At 44.4% G+C, this 21,238-nt stretch overlaps 1 protein-coding gene across 3 annotated transcripts in view; it reads left to right on the top strand.

Moving 5' to 3' along the window:
• LOC306922422 (receptor-type tyrosine-protein phosphatase delta-like) overlaps positions 1 to 21,238 on the top strand; it is a 266,548-nt gene that overhangs the window by 205,203 nt on the left and 40,107 nt on the right. The window contains exons 17-28 of one of the 3 annotated variants that reach the window (XM_079500019.1): positions 1,152 to 1,454; positions 3,098 to 3,291; positions 5,676 to 5,702; positions 6,609 to 6,726; positions 7,288 to 7,887; positions 8,430 to 8,524; positions 9,568 to 9,839; positions 11,686 to 11,782; positions 13,050 to 13,274; positions 14,635 to 14,795; positions 15,759 to 15,871; positions 18,050 to 18,147. In XM_079500019.1, coding sequence (XP_079356145.1) covers positions 1,152 to 1,454; positions 3,098 to 3,291; positions 5,676 to 5,702; positions 6,609 to 6,726; positions 7,288 to 7,887; positions 8,430 to 8,524; positions 9,568 to 9,839; positions 11,686 to 11,782; positions 13,050 to 13,274; positions 14,635 to 14,795; positions 15,759 to 15,871; positions 18,050 to 18,147 — 2,303 coding nt within the window. The remainder of the gene's footprint in view (positions 1 to 1,151; positions 1,455 to 3,097; positions 3,292 to 5,675; positions 5,703 to 6,608; positions 6,727 to 7,287; positions 7,888 to 8,429; positions 8,525 to 9,567; positions 9,840 to 11,685; positions 11,783 to 13,049; positions 13,275 to 14,634; positions 14,796 to 15,758; positions 15,872 to 18,049; positions 18,148 to 21,238) is intronic. The other 2 variants (XM_079500020.1, XM_079500021.1) reach the window with 2 other exon arrangements.

Raw genomic sequence — 21,238 nt, 5'->3', positions numbered from 1 at the left:
AGACCAACTGTCTGCAGTGACATGGGAATACATGGGAGATTGAAATTGGGAGTAAAAAGGAGAAAGGGAATATTTTTCTTACGATGTTTGGAAGATGAGTTGGTAGTGTTGTTTTTTGCCTTGTCAAAATGGTGCCAGTATGAATGCAGACATATCAACAGACCTCTGATTCAGGCTCACATAGGCTACATACTGTACCGTTTAACACACTGGTTCCCAGACTTTTCAGGGCGAGACCCAAAACAGACATTACACGTTTGCCCGGGACCCAAACTAGTTAAAATAGCAGATCTAGGCTATTTTCTAATTTATGGAATTTCTTATTTATTTATGAAATTCTTGAGGAAAATAATCACTGAATTAGTTCCTAATTCATGAAAAGGAGGGGGGGGGGGGGGGTTATTTAGAAGTAATTAAGAAACAAAAAATTTAAAACAAAACTTAAAGGGATATTTTCTCGTGAGCCCTCTGGGAAACAGTGGTTTAAACAGCTCAGTGGTGATGCAGTACTCTGAATCTGAGGTCTGTTCCACATTAATGATTGACAGACTAAAAGGTAAGAGGCCAGTAGTTACAGTACGTCATGGATCAGACACAGAGGCTTTAGTAGAAAGGAGGAACGAGGAAGTAAAGTTATCAACAGGTACGTTCTGTGTTTAATGTGTTTAATGTAGTGCGTGTTTGTTGCACATTATCTTTTAAACCATTCACTCATTCCCATTGGTTTTTCCAGTCAACATTCCAATCAGTAGAAGTTGACAGTTGACAGTCATTGAGTATATTTGTTTGGTCATCTTGCTTTCTATCCACACAAGGCCATCTTCTAGCACTTCTTGGTCTCTCTAGTGTTTTGTTTTCATTTTATTTTCTCTTTGTTTTCTGTTCTCTGTCTTCTCATCTGCTCACTCTCATCCCCCATTACCTCCACTGAAAACCTCACTCCCTCTCACCCTCTCCGCTCATCAACAACCGAACACACACACACACACACACACACACACACACACACACACACACACACACACGCACACACACACACACACACACACACACACACACACACACACACACACACACACACACACACACACACACAACCAATCGCATTTACCCAAACAAAATCCCGCTTCCTCAAAAAACTGGCCAACCAGTGCCCTCTGCACCTCCCCAAGAGGTCGCATGCCTCAGCCCAAGTTCCACCAGCGCCCTGGTAAGTTGGTCTCCGCCCCCTGTGGAGTTCCAGAACGGCGTGCTCGCGGGATATTCCATCCGGTACTCCGCGACAGAGGGCAACAAAACGTCCAGACGAATTGACGGAATTCCGCCGGAGCGCTCCTCCTACCTCTTGGAAGACCTGGAGAAATGGACAGACTATGGCATAACGGTCCGGGCACTGACAGAAGCTGGAGAGGGACCGGAAAGTTTACAACTGCTTATCCGCACCGAGGAAGATGGTATGTCCCCATGAAAAAAAAGTTGTCTTGTCCAGCCCACTAACAATGGCTTCCCGCTGACCCTCCTGCTGCTGTTGTACTAATGGCCTCAACGCAGCCCCCAAACTAACAGCAAGTTTTGTACCGCCTGGTAAATAAACCCATTGTCTCCATCCAAGTCCCTGCCTTGAACTGCAGCCCAAAAAGCCTTCTATTAAAGTGTCCGACTCTGTTCTCTCACAACAATAGGATCACCACCAGACCAGAGCCTCTCCCTCTGTTCTCCTCCCCTCACTCACAACAATAGGATCACCACCAGACCAGAGCCTCTCCCCGCTGTTCCTTCAACCCTGTTGTCTTCTTAACAGCAACCCCTTTCTTCCGGCAGACCTTTTCTTCCCCTCTGTTTTTTTCTACCCGAAAGCCTTTTTAGACCCTTTTTTAGCAGCGTCTTCCTTCACATTTTTCCCATGCTTTCTTGACTCTTTTTGACTGAGGAGGATGTGGTTGGATTAACCTCTAAACACCCTTGTGGAAAGATACTGTCACAACTGTATAGTCCCTGCGTGCGATGGCTAGATAGACCACGCTTTTCCATGTACAGTACAAGCAATGTTTTATTTAACCTTTGTTGAGACCTTGGCTTTGCTTTACTTACTCTCTGCTCTCTTTGGCATTGCAATACTTCTAACATCCGTGGTTTGTGCTCTGCACTTCCATGCACACTACAGTGCATACAGTAATACTCAGTGGTGGAAAGTAACTAAGTAATATTCACTAAAGTACAGTACTAGAATTTTGAGGTACTGTGACTTGAGTTTTTCCATTTCACGCTTTATAGTTCTACTCCACTACATCTCAGAGGCAAATATTGTACTCTACAATCATTTGACAGATTTAGTTGCATTGCACATTTAGATTATTAATACATTGGCTCTATTTTAAACAACGCCAATTTGTTAAGATTTACTTTAAGTATAGATTAGTCTAGTCTTAGTCTAGATATAGATAGAGTATAGATTGATGGCAATACTTGCGTGCATTTACTCAAGTAATATTTTTTATACAGAATTACTTTACTTGTAACAGTATTTCTTCCACCGTCCACTGATAATAATAATAATAATAAATATGTTTTGGCGACCCCAGCCAGGCCTTGTTTGGAGTGTTTACCCATTGGGTCAATCAGATAAGCAGGAGGTGGCTTGAATTTTTCTCCCAGTACATTTTGGGCATGGCGTTCTTGGCAGCATGAGAGAGGTTTTTCTTGATAACAGTATTTTCTCTCTGACTGCCTGCCACCGTTTGCTGCCCAGGGGCCAGAAATCATTTTCTATCTGTCATTATTATCTTTTTCTGCATTTGCTTCTTATCCACCACGTTTTTAATCCAATGTTTTTTCCTCAAGCTCGTCCATTTTTTTTTCTTTGGCTTTTTTCACTCCCCCCCCCCAGACCTCAGGGCAACTTATAGTCTGTTTTTAGAGGGTGGTTTTTCTTAAATCCTTTCCATCTGCTGAACATTTTTTCCCAACCTGCCCCCAGAACAAATCAATTTCTAATATTAAATCAAGCTCTGTTTAAGAGCGCTCGCATCGCCCGAGAGGTTTTTATCGGCCCCCGTCGCCTGTGATCTTTGACCTCTATCCAACAATGCATGTCTAGTTCCCAGTGGCCCTCCACGAGGAGTGGAGGCGGAGACCGTGAACGCCTCGGCCGTTAAGGTGAAATGGCGGTCACCGGCGCCCGAGCGTCAGCACGGGCAAATCCGAGGCTACCAGGTGCACTATGTGAGAATGAACTATGGCGAAGCCCAAGGACAGCCCCTCATCAAGGACATCCTCATAGAGGACTCTCAGGTGATGCAGCCATTTAATTCTCTCTCTCACACTCACACACACTTTTTTTGCCTGCTTGCTTACTTTGCTAGAGCGGGCATACACACGCAAACACACCTATGTATCTCTGCTGTCAGGCAGAAACCACCTAACTCCAAATTAAATGTTCATTTTTCAGGAAATGAAAAAAAAAACATTTTTTCCGGAAATGAAGAAAACCATATGTATATATTTTTAGTTTTTTTGTGGCTTTCGCCTTTATTTTATGTTTTTATAGAGGGATAGACAGTAAGTAGGCTGACTGAAAATGGGGAGAGAGATGGGGGGGGGGTGACATGCAGTAATGGCCATCAGGATTGGGATTCGAACCCGCGGCACACTGCCAGATTACTAGCCAAGGTACCTGGACCACAGGCCGAAAACCATACTGTATGTTTTTAAAGCAAAACAATACTGCCTCATCAAAGTTGGTATTGTGACTTTATATACAGTATAGTCAATGGCTTGCATGAGAGGGGGAGAGGGGGTGGAGTTAGCTGGTAGCAAACAGTTTGAGAGTCCAATGAAGTTAGGAGGTTTTGTCAGAAACACTTTTTAATACTTTCATTGCTTCAATATTTTTTTAACCAACACACGGATGGGGTGGGGTGTTCAATAGTATTGATTTTTCTGGGGGAAAAAAAGAAATCATAAAGTTGAAAAATTGATTTAGCTGGTTTCTGGCGGACAGCGATTATAGTGTATTATACTTTATACCTTATTTATATACTGTAGTACCTTTCATACAATCAAATGCATAACACAGTGCTTGTGTTACATAATGTGTTACATAATAGAAAATGTAGAATAATCAAACAAACGAAAAACACAGCGGTGAGATCAAAGACAATGAGGAGACAGCATACACAGCAGCACAATGTGTACAAGAAACAACACAATACACAGCACAATGTACACAACAAGATACAACACAATACACACTTACACAGCACAATGTACACAAGAAACAACACAATACACAGCACAATGTACACAACAAGATACAACACAATACACAGCACAATGTACACAAGAAACAACGCCACACATGCAACATTAATGAAACCTGAGAGCTTATTTACACTCTGGTTAAAGTTACTGGAAGCAGTGTTTTATTTTGACAGCACATTTTGATTTAGTTTTAGTCTTTTGAATAAAACGTATTTTATTTCTACTCAAATGTTTGTCACCTGAAATGTTTTTGTGTTGTTTTAGTGTTTAGTTAGTTGTCGACCAATATCATGACGATGTTAATCTGCAGTTGATTCTGTCGACAAAAATGCATTTTTGCGGGCCTCGGCGGCATCGTAGCGCCTGATTTTACACTTGCATGCTGAAAATCGCCGAAACAAAAAAAGATTGTATTTTAAAAGTTAAAAGCTGTACAGTATATTCTAGTAGTAATCACTGCTATAGAGTGTTTGTTCTGTCTCTCCAGACACATCTTCAGACTGTCATACAACCAAGAGAGAGAACACATTTATCAGATAACATTTAACTTTGTTTTATTATTTTATTTTTTAATCACTTCCAATTACACTGTATGAGTTCTCTCTCCTGGTTGGATGAGGTTAGTATCCTGAGCTGAAAATGTATTTTATGTGTACTGGCAAGATGGGGAGACTCCAAGCTGTAACTGATTGCTATGGGGATACAGGGCTATTTAAGCCAAGCTAAAATGTTGTGTTGCGTTTTAAAATACCAACATTCTCTCAGCTAGCCTCAGGTCCTCTGGGAGGCCATTCTAGAGAGCTGCAGCCCACAATGTTGTAATGTTAACGTACCGGTGCTACAAAAATGGCTATTTTCCGGACAGGGATGCTTGTTAAAAGAAAAATCAATAGCATGCTATAAAGGATCCCATGTCATACACTGCAGCAACAACACTTACTGTATGATGATTTACTGCTCTTTGTTATTAGAAGAAGGCCAGCGTAATGCCTCCGCCTGTCGGCCCCAGACCTTGTATGTCCAAAAACCATAACCTTTCAGAAATAAACCTGTAGTTATTAGTCACACGTTCTTGAAAATATATCGTCAAATAAAAATTCCGCAAATGCTGCAAATAAAAGATGTGACGCATCATACGAAAAACTGTCATATAGGACTTTAATTTAGAGTATGAAAAAATATCAATTAGGAGATCCAATGTTTCTGCCTTAGAGCAAGGATAATGTCTTTGGCTGCTTCTTTTAGCGATGCATTTTTGGTATTGCACTGTTCCATGTAATTGATTTATTTTAATGGTAGGACGTCTGTTGGTTTGTTGGTTGCATAGAAAGTTGGCATCCATATTACGGCATATAATCTAATTATTATTTTTTTTCTTCTCTGCTCTATATTTCTATGCACTTCCCATTGCGCAGTGGGAATATGGTGACTCAGCTGAATATGTGAGTACATAATTATTTTATAACCTATTTATTTTATTGGCAGTGTAGCTTATGCCAGGGCTTCTCAAGCATGTCCATGCCATGGAAAAATAAATCACTGTTTGCAGTATGAATATGACTCAATGCTGACAGCTGTGTCTGTCCATACTGTATGTGTATCAAAGAATTGAACAATTCTCAGCCAGCCCCACATTAAAAACAACTATCTTATGCAATAGACATATCTCGTATTATGAGATTGCAGCTTGCAATCCTCACAGGTCACTGTTTCATTGCTTCCTTCCATGCTCACCTTTAATATAGGAACCATGGAAAGATACATAGATGACTCATATGGTCTGTTATTAAAAATGCAATCATGTGGATCTGAGGATGCGCATGGGAACAGATCTCTGACTTCATCAGTTAGCTATCTATACAGTGGTTCTCAACCTGTGGGTCGGGACCCCCACATGATCTTTTATTTAGTCATTACTTCATCAAAAGTAATCAACAAACTATACTATAAAAACTGGTCAAACATTGGCCAAAATGTCAAATGATAATAAGAAAGAGGCAAAGATTTTGAAAAAGCCGAGCTTGTAGATTGGCTATTTTCATTTATCTGTGGAACTGAGACAAACCTAATGTAATGCTTGTCAAGATGGGGGGCCTCCAGTTCAAATTAAATTAGATTATTTTGGGGGGTTGCGGTCTGAAAAGTTTGAGAACCACTGATCTACAGTATGACGTATTTATGATTTCATGAAAAAAAAGTATTTTGGTTCCACTGGATCTCTTCTCCATTTGTCCCTCCCGGACACTTTAGTTTAGTTTTTATTTGTTGACGAAAAAAAGTGAAAAAAGATAGTCGACAAACATTTTCCGTCATAGTTTTGAACCCTTGAATGATATTGTGTCTTACAGGAGGTGGTCCTTGGAGACCTGAAGGCAGATACAGCGTACTCTGTATCAGTGGGGGCGTACACTGCCAAGGGGGACGGCGCACGCAGCAAACCTCAAATTGTCTGCACTGCCTTGCCATGTAAGTATCAACATGCAATCGCACACAAAGACAATGTCTTCCTTAGAAATACATTAACTTTGTATGTGTATATAGATATATTTATTTATTTTATTTCCTCCAGACTGTTTTTCCGACTATCCTTGGGATTGTGGGTGGGGGGAGGGTGGGATAGGGGATTGAGTTTTATTTTTGTCTGTTTAATACTTGCCCCTGGGCTACTGCTACAAAAACCTGAATAAAAAGATTTTGAAAAGAAAGAAATACATTAACATTCATTCACATGCACGCACGCACGCACGCACGCACGCACGCACGCACGCACGCACGCACACAAACGCCGAGAGGCGCACTGAAGATTGTCCTAATTAGTAATGACCTGTGAGAATATAGCATCACTAATGATTATTAGAGGCCATTAAATGAGTGAATGAGCTGTGACTCATTATGACACACCGTGTCACAGTGGATGCAAGGGAAATGGGTTGGGAAAAGACCCATAAATGTCTACAGCTATAATACTCGCATTAATAATGTTTCATAAATATTGTTTTAACTGTTCCTCTCTCTCTCTCTCCTCAGTGCCTGAGAAGCCTACGCTGACAGTGAGCGCCAGTGGCTCGGGCACCACCCTGCTGCTGCAGTGGTCCCCTCCGCCCGGCGACCCCCCGCCCACCCCCGTCCTGGGCTACCGCCTGACGTTCGGCCGCGTCGACGTCACCCCGCCCGCCGTGCTGGAGTTCCCCGCCTCCGAGGAGCGCCGCTACACGGCCCGGGACATCCACCGGGGGGCCGCGTACGCGTTCCGCCTTGCCGCGCGCAACAAGATGGGCTACGGCGAGGAGACGGAGGCGGAGGTCACCACGCCGGAGGACGCGCCCGCCGGGTACCCGGAGGGCGTCGTCTCCGAGGAGGCCTCGGCCGACTCCATGAGGCTGGCGTGGAAGTCGGTGCCTCTCGTGGAGCAAAACGGACGGATTGTGAAGTACTCAGTGTTGTACAAGGACGTGAACGGCAGGGGGAACGCCTCGGAGGCGCTGGTCGACGCTCCGCGCTCCGGCGTTTTGTTGGAGGCTTTGAGCGCCGACACGGTCTATGATGTCAGGGTGCGTGCACACACGGCGGTGGGGCCCGGGCCCTACAGCCCCGCTGTTCAGTTTAGGACCATGCCACTGGATCAAGGTAGGACGCACACACACACACACACACACACACGCATCCTGAAAAGTAACACTTTTGGACATATGAGGTTTCCACCCGACAGAGACGATACACACATCAACACATCCAATCACCCACGCACATCTCCACAATCCATCTCTCATCGCTTCACTTCATAGACATTTTGAACATGAGCAAGCTCAACATATATGCACATTATATGCGCACACACACACACACGCAACACGCACACACACGCACGCCTTGTTTTAACATACGTGTGTCCTTTTTGCTGTTGGTTTGTCATTAGGCTTAGACCTTTATTCCCTTCCCCATGTCAAGGTAAGAGGAACAGTCTTGGTCAAGTATCTCTCTCTCTTCCAGTCATGTTAATAATGGCTGATGAAACCAAAGCCACAGTAGAGCTTACACACTAGTTTAAGACAGCCACAACAACGGGAGGACTTCAGGTAAGAACACACTGGCTCTTTCTGCAGGGCACAGCGTGGGACTGTCCAATCATTATCATGTGTTTGTTCTGTTCTTGTTTGTCTGCGCCTCAGTGTTTGCTGCCAACTTCAGAGTCAAAGCTGCCATGAAGAACTCTGTGCTTCTGTCCTGGGAGATCCGAGACAAGAACCCTACCCAGCCCTTCACTGTGAGTCTCTCCCCCCCCCCAACACCCTTGTTTGCTGTTGGTGTGTGTGTGTGTGTGTGTGTGTGTGTGTGTGTGTGTGTGTGTGTGTGTGTGTGTGTGTGTGTGTGTGTGTGTGTGTGTGTGTGTGTGTGTGTGTGTGTGTGTGTGTGTGTGTGTGTGTGTGTGTGTGTGTGTGTGTGTGTGTGTGTGTGTGTGTGTGTGTGTGTGTTTTAACAACTTTAACCAGGCTTCTCATTCCTTACATAATGTGGACCTCATTGTGTTTGTTGTTGATGCTCTCGTGCAGAAACCTTGTATCTCCATATTCATCTTGTGTTTTTGAGTGGCGCTAGCATAGAGTACAGCCAAGTCTATGGGCTTTTAATGTTTGTTTACAGCACTTAAAACAAACATTACCAGGCGCCACTCACTTCATACGAGGTGATTTTTTGATAGCGAGGCTTAAAAGTAGCAAAACATAGCTACTAAACTAGCTACTAACTACTAAACATAGCCCATCTGTGAGCTCAAAAATAGGGACGCCAGGTTGAAAGTGGTTAAGTGTGTCTGTGGGTTTTATAATGTTTAAGTAATGGTTTTGGAAATAGGTTTCGGACAGAAATGTTAAGCTCTATGATTTTTTTTTACCCTCGCGCAGTTATGTGTGAGACGGCGGCATGCACACATGCGTTAATGCACTACGACGTACAACAAACTCACACACAAACTCAGACAGTTTGTTGCGTGTTGTGTGTTTTTAATTGTGGTGTATATTTATTTACTGTCTTGTTTTGAGTGTATGCATTGACCCGAGCAAAATTATCTTCCGAGAGTTGAGACTAGAGAGCAACTGCAGTTTCTGCACGTAGGCTAGGCTATATAATAGCCAGAATGGTCATTGCGGCGAGAGGCAAGCATGCAGCGGCAGCCGATTGCACAAACAAAATGGGAACCACCAACGCCGGTCGGGAAAAATAAATAAATAGACCAGTCATTCCCCAATTAGTGCGGGGACATTCAGACCCAAATGACCCCCCTCCCTCCCTCCGGCGCCTATGCTTCAGATCCTGTACGGTAAGGCGCAGCAGTCGGTGGAGGTGGAGGTGGACGGCCAGCAGAGCCAGAAGCTGATCACGGGCCTGCAGCCCGACACGCAGTACTCCTTCCTGCTCACCAACCGGGCCAACAGCGCCGGCGCAGGCCTGCAGCACCGCGTCACCACCACCACCGCGCCCGACCTCCTGAAGGCCAAGCCCGCCATCGTGGGCAAGACCAACGCCCACGGCACGGTGACCGTGCAACTGCCCGCCGCGGAGGAGAGCGACGCTAAAGTCAGGTATGAACCCTTTACTTTTTTAGGAGGGGGAACGCATCCGTGTGGCTTTATAGCGTTGAACCGCTTTTAACCATTATGTTTAAACTTTATTAGTTATTGAAATATAGCAGATCTACTGTACAAGCTCGTAGGACGGCACCGGCACGGCACAGTGAACGTTTTTAACTCAAATATTAGCTTCTATGGGGTCCCTGGAACAAAATATTTTCAGATGGGGGTCTGCGGCCCAATACAGATAATTATGGGGTATTACGTATACATACAATACATGTGGCATTTTATACCAGGGTACATACATTTTCTCCATATGTACACTTTTTAAAAGACCCTAAGCATGGGTGATTAACAACAGGAACCCTAGATACTAGCTAGCATACGTATTTTGGACTGAAAATAGCCAATGTACTGTACTGTCATTGAAGAGATTTGGTGTAGAGCAGGAGTGCCCACACTTTCTTTTTACTTGAGAGCTAATTTCAAAATGACCAACATAACGAGATCAACCCACAGCAAAATTGATTATACCATTGCTGAAAATAGTGGCGCTGGCATTACATAATAAGCCAGAGGCACTTGGAAAGGGAAATAGAGGGGGTGTGGGGTGGTGGGGAGGGGGGGGGGGGGTTGAATTGGTAGGGCTATTTTTGCATTTAACTATGTAATGCTACTGACGTTGGTGTGCAACACTATTGAAAGCAAGGCACTGCATTGTGTGTTTGAGCTGACTGACCCTTTTTGATACCAATCAATCAAGTCACATTAATTCAAGTGGCAGATCTTTTTTTATATTTAAATTATATTTTTAGGGACATAATCATGTGGTCTACCGTCTTTGTGATCTACTGGTAGATCACGATTTGGGCACCCCTGGTGTAGAGGGATAAAATGAGTGGTCCAAGTACAGACCCCTGGGCGACACTCGAAAATATATATGGTTTAATAAGTGGTTGAAGGTACACAGTAGAATCCTCAGCGTACAAACGAACTCCTACGGTCCATCTGTTTTGTGTGATAAATGAACCATTGCGTGGATGCTGGCAGCAGCCTGCATTATCTCCTCTGGCCATTGCTTGGAGGCATCTCTCTGGAGATGTGCTGAATCCAGACTGAGCACTCCCACGTTTTAACTGAGAAAATAAATGAGCTACTTTATAATGACACTGTTATGGCAGCGGACATATGTATTTCTACATTAAAATGTGGCATTGCAGGCATCGCCACATCACTACTGGAATGGGAGGGAAATTCTCTGGGTTCTATGGAAGGATAACCAGTTAACACGTCGACCACACTCTCTCACTCGCTCTATCCCGGTACATCTGAATACCAGTAGATTCTAAATGGTCTTGTTTTGTTTCTATTTTGTATCTTTTAAATTCCTCTTCAAGGACTAACATTATTAGTGTATTTTTATTGTCTTATTTTGAAACGTCCTTTGATGTTCATGCCATCTCGGCCGCGTGAGCGTCATTACGTACCAAGCCAGTTTCTTTGGAGAGCGCTCATTTTGGTTCACTCCGCGTCCTGCGTACGTGCAACTTTGCAAGGGTTTTTAGATCAAACGCACGCCTTTTGAAATCAACGAAGCAGCCGCGCCAACAGCAAGACCTCGAGGCTCATGAGACTCGCTCGAGCCTGCGGCAAGCATTTTCCCGCGGACCATGCAACCGTTGTGCATGGTCAGCCGTTTTTCACACTGCGCCTCTGCACACGAGACCGTGGCGCGATCCCCACTGACCCAAGCGAGAACGCCTGCGTCACTCGCTCCCCGTCTGAAGCGGCCTTTAGTGTACAAATGTAACCAAACTCTGTGTGATGATGATGATTATGATGATGATGTGTTTAGGGGGGGCTATTATGTGGTGGTCCTGCCACTGAAGAAGCAGAGAGGAGGAAAGTTCCTGAACCCCTGGGAGGAGCCTGACCACATGAACCTGGATGAGGTGAGACTGGATGACACCAGCTAGTCATGAGGTTAGGTCAGTTACGCGATTTTGGAACACAGATCAGGATTTCCTCCGGGGTGGAAAGTCTGTCGACGCGAGGTTATGTCAGAGTGGTGTGTTGTTGAGAACGTCTACTTTATCCCCTTACAACTACACCAGTGGGGGCTTCTCACCTGCCATGAGGAGCCCCCACCGGGAGGACGTACGGTAGGGCCATCGTCCTACTCCTCCTGCCCAACACTCCTCGCTGACAGGTGCCACTGCCAGCTCGTAGGAATACACCCACACCCAGCGCTGTGAGCTTGCACATCTGCTATTTTTAAACCCCATCGAAAATGTTTTTATGAGAAAACATTTTCAGATGGGGATCCGTGGCCAAGTAGCATATTAATTTGGGGGTCCTTGACACGAACGAGTTTGAGAAGCACTGCCATAAGGGTCCATTTGGACCTTGTGAAACAGTGTACTGTTATAGACCAGAGAGATGGGATTGTTGAGGTGGAGCGCCACACCTACCATCAGCTCCCAGTACCGACCGCACAGCTTAAGATACTGTACCCAAGCTATGCTACTCATACCACTAAATGATCGCTAGAATGGCTGGGACATCATAAAGTAGTGATTATGGTGACGATGATGATGATGATGGTGTCGGTCATTAATGGACGTACAAAAAGTCATGATATTATGGAGAGAGACTCCTCTGTCATTATCTGGGTCAATCCAAGCCAGCCAGGAAGAGGCCAGGTTTGTGGTGCATTGGTGGGGAGTCAGACTGGACAGTATGTAATATTCATATCATTGAGTGTTGAATGTTGAACGTTGAACGTTACACATTTTTACAGTGTATGCAATAATTTACTGTCTACTAGGGGTGTAACGATATAGTAACGAAAAATCGATTTTACTTCAAAAATTGATTTTACTTTAATCGAAGTATATCGAAATGGAAACTCAACATATGGTATTGTTTGACTGTGTATCGTATCATATCGTTTTGAAATGCAAATAATCACTATCGAATCGTTTTTCAATTCAATTATCAATTGTATCAATATTATGTATACTTATTTTTAACACAAAGCTTCTCTTCTGATGGTCCGCGGCACAAAATATTTTAATTTGCGGACAAATATATATCAATTTGGGGGTCCTCCTTAGCAAGAAAAAGTTTTTGTAGAATCAACCTCACTCCCCCCCCCTTCTCCATCTCTCTCCCCTCTTCTCTCTCTCTCTCTCTCCCCCGCCTCCTCCGTCCGTCCAGCTCCTCAAAGAGATCAACAGGACCAGCATCAGTCGAGCGCTGCGCGTCCGCAGACAGGCGGGCCAATCGGATCCCAAGGCCTACGTCTCCGCCCACTTCAAGACCCTCCCCCTGGAGTTCACCCTCGGTGACGCGCGCAACTATGGCGACTTCCGCAACCGGCCGCTCCAGAACGGACAGGAGTACGTGTTCTTTGTGCTCGCGCTGCTGGACCTGTCTGACAATGTGAGTGTGGGCACAGGGTACAAAATGTATGCTACTTAGTTGGGCCGTGCCGAGCCTCGGGTTCCGTGAAAGAAAATACAATTTCAACTGCCCCTAGTGTTAAGGCCGATAGAAGTGGATGTGTTGGACGCAGCTCAACGTGAACTTTACTCCGGTATCTAGTTTGTCGCCGTCCGACCTTCCTAGTCCGTTTTATGAAAGAAAAATCGGCGATCGAAACTTGGCGAAAGTGGCAGTTTTCAAGATGTTTTGGCCATTATCTCCATAACGGAAGGTCCAATCTTCTCAGTTTAAAGCTTGTTGTATGCATGACTTTGAGGACAAACACCTTTTCGGGTTTTCCAGGTTTCAGTAGGGCCCAGTTAGGGCCGGGCCTTAATTTTCTTAATTCAGGCCTGTTGAGAACTCTAGTACACACATGCAGTCCTTGATAATGCACGTACTGTACATCCAAATAGAATTTCAGAAGGTTACTAGAGAAAATGAATGATATCTGGGCACTATTTAGGATGATCCCAAAGTGAATTGAATCTACATTTTGACCTGAAACGGTCTGCATAAGGTACTGTACATACATAATGTTATCATCTAATTCCCTATCGAAGACAAAGCAATCAGTTCTTCAGGTCAAAATAAAAGTTAAATTCATTGAACTCGCTTTGGGAGCTTCCTAAACCGCTTGTGGATATAATTTCCTTGCACGCACGCACGCACGCACGCACGCACACACGCTTATCTTTCATTCTTCCTACGCCTCGCACACAGAGAGAACCGTCATAATCGCATGGAGTAAAGTTCTCAGTCACCACGACTGAGTGGTGACTCATTTGGATTCCATTGAAGTCAGAATGTCACGCAACCCAAAAACAGCCAATCTACAATATTACAAACGTGTCGCACTTCTGCACCGTTGAGAAACAGTCTTTGGGAAACAACTGTTTCACAAATCCCTCGGCCTATGGACTCGACATATTCAGCTGTGAGATTAGTTTTTGCTTGAATCCATTAACACTGTGAAAGCATCTGAGTCATTCTGGATTTTAGCACGTTGGTGATTCAAAAATAGCAGATGCACAAGCCTGCAGTGCGGCACATATAAGTGACTTGTACATCTGCTATTTTTGAACAGAATCTCAAAAGAACTACTGGTTTCGGTAGCATCGGCCTCAGGTCTTTTAATCCCTGTAGAAACACGCCGACGCAAACAGTGTGGCAGTGTTGATTTCGACAGCAAATTTTGATTTGTGTGCTTGTGTGCGTGTGTGTGTGTGTGCGTGTGTGTGTGTGTGTGTGTGTGTGTGTGTGTGTGTGTGTGTGTGTGTGTGTGTGTGCTTGTGTGCGTGTGTGTTCCCTCCTGCAGACCGTGTACTCCACCAGTCCGTACTCGGACCCCGTCACGTCGTCGGAGGGAGACCCCCAGCCCATCGTGGACGAGGAGGAGGGTCTGCTGTGGGTGGTGGGGCCCGTGCTGGCCGTCATCTTCATCGTGTGCATCGTCATCGCCATCCTCCTCTTCAAGAGGTGAGAGTGAGGGAGGGAGGGAGATTTGTTGAGAGAATCATAGATTTAGTGCATGGTCCTTGATCCCTCAAGCTATGCTGTTTTTACTTTGTATTCCTATTTCTTGCCATGCTTTTAACTCTATAAGCATTCTGAGACTCGAGAGAATGTACTGTAAAGTGCTATGTAAATAAAATGCATTATTATTATTCTAAATGAGGGTTGGTAACCAAATGGACCCTTATTAGATCTTTTAACTGTTGAGAACGTAAAATTGAACTTGAATAGCGATAATAGCCAATTTACAAGCTCACAACACATGTTGGGAGCTTGTAAATTTTTTTTTTTGATATTGTTTTGCTATCCAAAATTGTAAAGAATCAGATTTTTTTTGGAAACTTAACTTAAGCCCCGTATAAACTATAAATAGCAAAAAATAGCTCATCTACAAGTTCACAAAATCTAGACCCACAGGTGAAAGTGGATTAAAAGGAAATGGAGGTAACGTTCATCAGCATGTTTACCACCTTGTCCTCTGATACTAACGTGATTCATCTCCCATTTCTTCTTATCGCTGCTCCCAACGCCGTTTTGGATCCAGCAAACCTGACAGGTGAACAAACTCCATAAAATATCCCCCACCTCTCCCCCTCCTCTCTGCCCTGCTGCAGTTATAGCGCCAAATAGCTCTTCAAAGCACACCAAATAGCTTTCATGACTTACAAAGTAGTTTGCCCGGCCCGGGCCCCGCTGATGCCGGCACATTCAAAATAATTACATGATGCCAACACGCTTTAATGATTGCTCAGATCATTGCTTACTTTGAAGGCTTGCATGGTAATCTTTGCAACACTCGTTCCGTGCATTTAGAGATGTGTAAAAGGTGTTTTGTGTGTGTGCGTGCGTGCGTGCTCACATGCGTGCGTGTGTGATTGTGTGTGTGTGTGTGTGTGTGTGTGACTGTATGATGTGCTATTGATCCAGGAAAAGGGCAGAAGCGGAGGGCCGGAAGGGCAGTTTCCCCTGCAGTAAGGCCATGTCCTCCCATCACCCCACCGACCCCGTGGAGCTGCGGAGGATCAACTTCCAGACACCAGGTATAGCATAGCACTGAGCGGCCACAAACCGTCTTAAAGTACCAAAAGTAGATGCATTGTCTTGTAGGTCTGCTAGTGTTGTAATGTATGTTTTCTAATAATAATCAAAGTAAATAGTAACTAGTAAGCTTTCAAATAATTAATACAGTGGAGTAAAAGTACCATTTTTGCCTCTGAGATGTAATGGAGTGGAAGTAGAAGTACTGGAAACTAAAGTACAAATACCTCAAAATGTTACAGTACAGAACTTGAGTAAATACATTTGGTTACTTTCCACCACTGCCCACGAGACACGCACGCACGCATACGCGCACACGCACACACACACACACACACACACACACACACACACACACACACACACACACACACACACACACACACACATGCTCCCACACCACACACGCACGTTATTATTGATTAAACAAGTTGTTGTTTTATTGATCAGGTAAATAGATTAATGCTGGTGTTGTTGTTTTCCCTTACAGCCTACCGTGTGTCTGTGTACCGCGGTTATCGACGCTTGTCAAGTTAGTTGGTCTTATAGTCCACCTCAGATCCTCTTCTCTTTCACCTGTCGCTGTTCATCCTTTTTCTAAATATCTTTCTTTCTTTTTCCACCCTTCTATCTTTCTTTTTCTCGTCTGGTTTATCCTTTCCGTGTCATTCTCCCTCGGTCAGACGAACTAACACATTCAGTTCAGTTAATCTCCTGCACTGTGTGTATAAAAGCAGTGGTTCCCAAACCTTTTCATGTCAAGGACCCCCAAATTGACACTAATTAGCCCGCGTACCGCGTAAGATATGCCAGGGACCCCCATAATAGAATATATTTTACGGCTCTAGCAGTGATTCTCAACCTGTTTAATTTCAAGGACCCCCAGTTTGACATGCATTAGTCTACGGACACCCCATTTAAAGTCATTTCTATCTCTGACACCCCAATTTGTATTGTAAAATCAATGTTAATTTAACTCTGAGAGTGTACAAATGGAACCAAATGGACCCTAACGGGTCAATTTGGTTCCATTTGTATACTCTCAGAGTTAAGGGTCTGTAACCCAGGGTTTCAAACTATATTTTGGCTGGTGACCCCCTGGAACTCCCTCAAGGACCCCTGGGGGTCCCCGGACCCCACTTTGGGAACCACTGGTGTAAAGGATAAAGCTCGTCCGAATGAAAAGAAATAACAGCAGCACATCACACAACGCTTCTGGAATATTAAAAAGGCTCCCACCGGCCGCTGTCATCTACTTTAATGGGCTCTATGCACACACGCCATTTTGGAAAGAACTTGGGCCCCTTCCCTACCTCCGTCACAGGTGTTACCGATGATACTAATGAAGGCTATCTGTTCCATTCTGGTCAAACAGAGTCAGGGTGCTGCTATTGTGCATGTTGGCTCAATGGAAACACTCCTTGAGTGGGTTCCAAATGGCCCCGTACGGGTGTGTAACTCTGAGAGTGTGCAAATGGAACCAAATCGACCCTTACTTGGTTCCACTTGTACACTCTCAGAGTTATTGGGGTCCCTGAAACTAAAAGGTTTGAGAACCACTGCACAATAAATTGAACGGAGCCTTAATTTGTATAATCAGTAACACCTGTGAAGGAAGTAGGGAAGTGGCCCGGAAGTAGGAAGAGTTCTGTGTGCATAGAGCCCATTTTTATCCATACTGTACCAGCAATGGTCATATACTCTGAAGACATGTTACCCTGCTTCAGTAACAATGGTCATATACTCTGAAGACATGTTACCCTGCTTCAGTAACAATGGTCATATACTCTGTAGACATGTTACCCTGCTTCAGTAACAATGGTCATATACTCTGAAGACATGTTACCCTGCTTCAGTAACAATGGTCATATACTCTGAAGACATGTTACCCTGCTTCAGTAACAATGGTCATATACTCTGTAGACATGTTACCCTGCTTCAGTAACATTGAGAACATGCCCATTGTTCTTCCCATCTGCCACCAACAGAGATAAAATGGTCACCTAACAAGACACACTTTTCCATTTGCTTCCTCTGCTGGCCGTGGACAGAGCACTAAACAACGCCTCCCCCCGAGACGCTTACAGCACCTAACTATTACCATTTCCCCTCAGAAAGACTTCTGCCTGACTGTGAATCAAAATGGAACCCTTTCTTTTTTCTGTTTCTGTGTTGGACAGGCATGGCTAGTCACCCGCCTGTTTCCATCTCGGAGCTGGCAGATCACATCGAGCGCCTCAAGGCAAACGACAACCTCAAGTTCTCTCAGGAGTATGAGGTATGGTTGGTGTTCTAATCTACCGCTCTGTCTGGGAAATCTGTACGCAGTGCATGTGGAAGAAGTAATCTGATTTTACGTTTTTCTTGAGTAAAAGTAGCAATGCTACAATACAATATAGAACTATACTATATAAAAGTAAAAGTCCTGAATTCAAAAATTTACTTGAGTAAAGCCCCAAAGGTATTGCCACAGTAAGCCAAATATACCAAAAGTGAAAGTACCTATGCAGAATGTCCCATTCTGCTACTTTTCAAAATCAAATGTTTTGAAAATATCAGGTGGAAAATAGGGCTTAAGTGGTTAATGTATGTTTTGTATTACTATTCTAAAGTCTGCAAAGTAGCTAGTAAGGAAAACTATCAAAGTAGTATAACTACTATTTTTAAATACTCAAGTAAAGTAAAAGTACATCAGAATTGCATTTAAGTCCAGTACTTGAGTAAATGTACTGGCGTAGAGAGTGTGCCCAAAGCATCAGTTTAAATTAATGAATCTTTGATGTCAGCAAGAGGATTTGACGTGATTTCCAGTTTTAAGTGAAGCACTGTTCTGATGTGTGTCACTGTCTACACAATGAAAAACATTCCCCCCGTCTCCATCAACTACCGAAGCCTCTTCATTCTGCCGTCCCTTGTGTTGTAGTTATCTTGACGAACACGAGAGAGCATCTCGATTAAGTGAAGTCTTCCAGTCAGGGAAATTGAAATTGAAAAGTTCAAAGGGAGTCTTCTTACAGCCAGATGGTTATCAGGCCCTCATTTCCACGCTCCAGACGAGAGGGAGAGAATCAGAAGGAGAGGGAAGAGGGAAGCGATAGATAAAAATGGCTGAGCGACTGAGAGCAGACCGGTCAGGAGATAATTATGCTGTTTTGAAAAGTACATTTTCTGTGCGAGAAGAAGGAGGGGGGGAAGCTTTTTGATTCGTTTTCCCCTATATAACACGTGCTGCATTTGATGTGCATCACAGAAGATGCATCACAGAAGACATCAATGCACCAGAACTGCAGTGTTTACACAAAAAACAAACCCAATCAGATTGAGAAGTGCTTTCCCAACATGCTTCTCTTACAGTGAGCTCCACAGGGAGCCCCGCGGTATTAATACTTTTATCACTAACCTTTGAAGAATCACCCGGTCGCGAACGTAGTTCCATTTCGCGACCGTCCGCCTTAAAATAGCACGGTCGTTTCTCAAAATGTCGAGACATAATATTCCAAAACATCCAAAACAAAGAAGCGAACGCAGAGCGACACGGAGGCTGCCATGATTCACCATAGGAATGCATTGTGACTATTGCATTGTGACCATTACCCAGAAGTCCTGAGAAGCCAGCGTCAATTTATTTTTTTCCGTTCACGTGATCCAAACGTGTGACGTATCCCCAGTAAGGCTATCCAATGTTGAAGCTGCCACTACCTACTGGCGAAATGAGGAACTGCAGCACTTTCATGGAGGTGGACGGACGTTCATGACGTCATGTGCGTCAGGCTAAACTTCCGCTCGCTCGAGCCATTGAGTTATAATTGTACTTCCGGCAGTCTTCCGGGTGCTTCAAAACACCACTGAGCAACTTCTATTGAAATGAATAGCTTGGGGGTGGGGCTAGCGCTCCGGTTCGGTCTCTATCCGTGTATTACTCTGAAAACCTTGTATCTCTTAAAGGTTATCAAATTCGGCGAATAAAACAAATACTACATAACTCGTGTTCGGGAGGGAAAGAGGTCTTTATCAATTAACTCTGGTTAGGGAGTCAATGTGTTAAAAGGGTAAAACCCAAGTCCGTGTTGGAAATTGAGGCCCAATTCATTACAATGGCGGCGGGGGTGTCGTGCGGGCGCTTTCCTCCTCCGCTCTGTTGTTGTGATCGCCACTTTGGAATATATTTGAACACTACGACAAGCAATTACACCATTTTCAAGTCAGCGCAGTGTCTCTTCAAAGGACACCGCAGGGAAACGGTTAAACCAGTGGACTCCAGTGGGGCAAAGAGTCTGATTAGGACTCAAATTGGCAACCAGAGGATAGAGAGAATAGATGGAGATGTCTGTTACGGTCTGGTTCACAAACGTTTTACCCAAAAAACAAATTTGATGTCTCACCTAGTGAATATAACCAATCTACAAGCTCCTCCACAACGGCTTGTGATGCTATGGATAGATAGATATAGCCCCTAAAATCTACTTTTAGATAGATGATAGACAGACACAGATACGACGTGCAGCGTTAAAAAACGGAATAAGGATGTTTTGGAATTAAAACGGTGGGAGGGTAGGAGAGAGAGCCGAGTGGCGACTGAGGGAGGGGGAGGCCATATGTAATTGTGGTGGCGAGTTTGAACCATGCTGATGGGCTGTGCATTCTCTCTGCATGACTGTGTGCTTTGTTCAGTACTAACCCTTTAACGAGAGAGAGAGAGAGAGAGAGAGAGACCCAAAATGACTGTGGTGCAATAATAAGATACACATGATGATGCATGGGCAGAGAATAGAAAGTGGTACCCCCCCCACTTCTCTCTCTCTCCCCCTCTCCCACAGGCTCGTTCAATACCCCTCCCCTCCATTTTTCCCCCAAACCTCACCATAATTATGTGTCGTAAAATATTCAAAATTGCTAAATTGCCCTGGCTTTCATCCCTCTCTCCGTCCTTCTCCACCGACAGCCCCACAGTGACCTCATGTCTGCCTCTCCTTGGCTAACAGCCATCACGCTCATACTGTAATTACCCGGCAGGAACTTAATGTGTTGGTCTAACACAACCAACCTTTCTCTCCCAGAGGAATTTATCGCATTTATATCATCTCGCCCTGCTAGCCAGGCCCTCATTTGAAAGTAAAAGAAGCGGGCTGGGGGGGTGGGGGGGGGGGGGGGGGGGATTTTTCTTCCTGTAAATAGAGAGCATTATGTTGCCCATTATTCTCGTCCAGCATGACATGGAGCCTTATTTAAGTCATTATGTGTCCGGTTGGCAGTAGCACTGTGGAGCAAAACACATCTAGGGTATTGCATAAGACACAGGGGTTCCCAATTAAACGTTTCTATGCCAAGGACCGCCAAATAGCCATACAGCCATAAAGATAGTGGAAAAA

Source organism: Electrona antarctica, assembly GCF_951216825.1.
Source record: "Electrona antarctica genome assembly, chromosome: 4".
In the NCBI taxonomy this organism is placed as follows: domain Eukaryota; kingdom Metazoa; phylum Chordata; class Actinopteri; order Myctophiformes; family Myctophidae; genus Electrona; species Electrona antarctica.
This window is presented reverse-complemented; position numbering and strand designations above follow the sequence as displayed.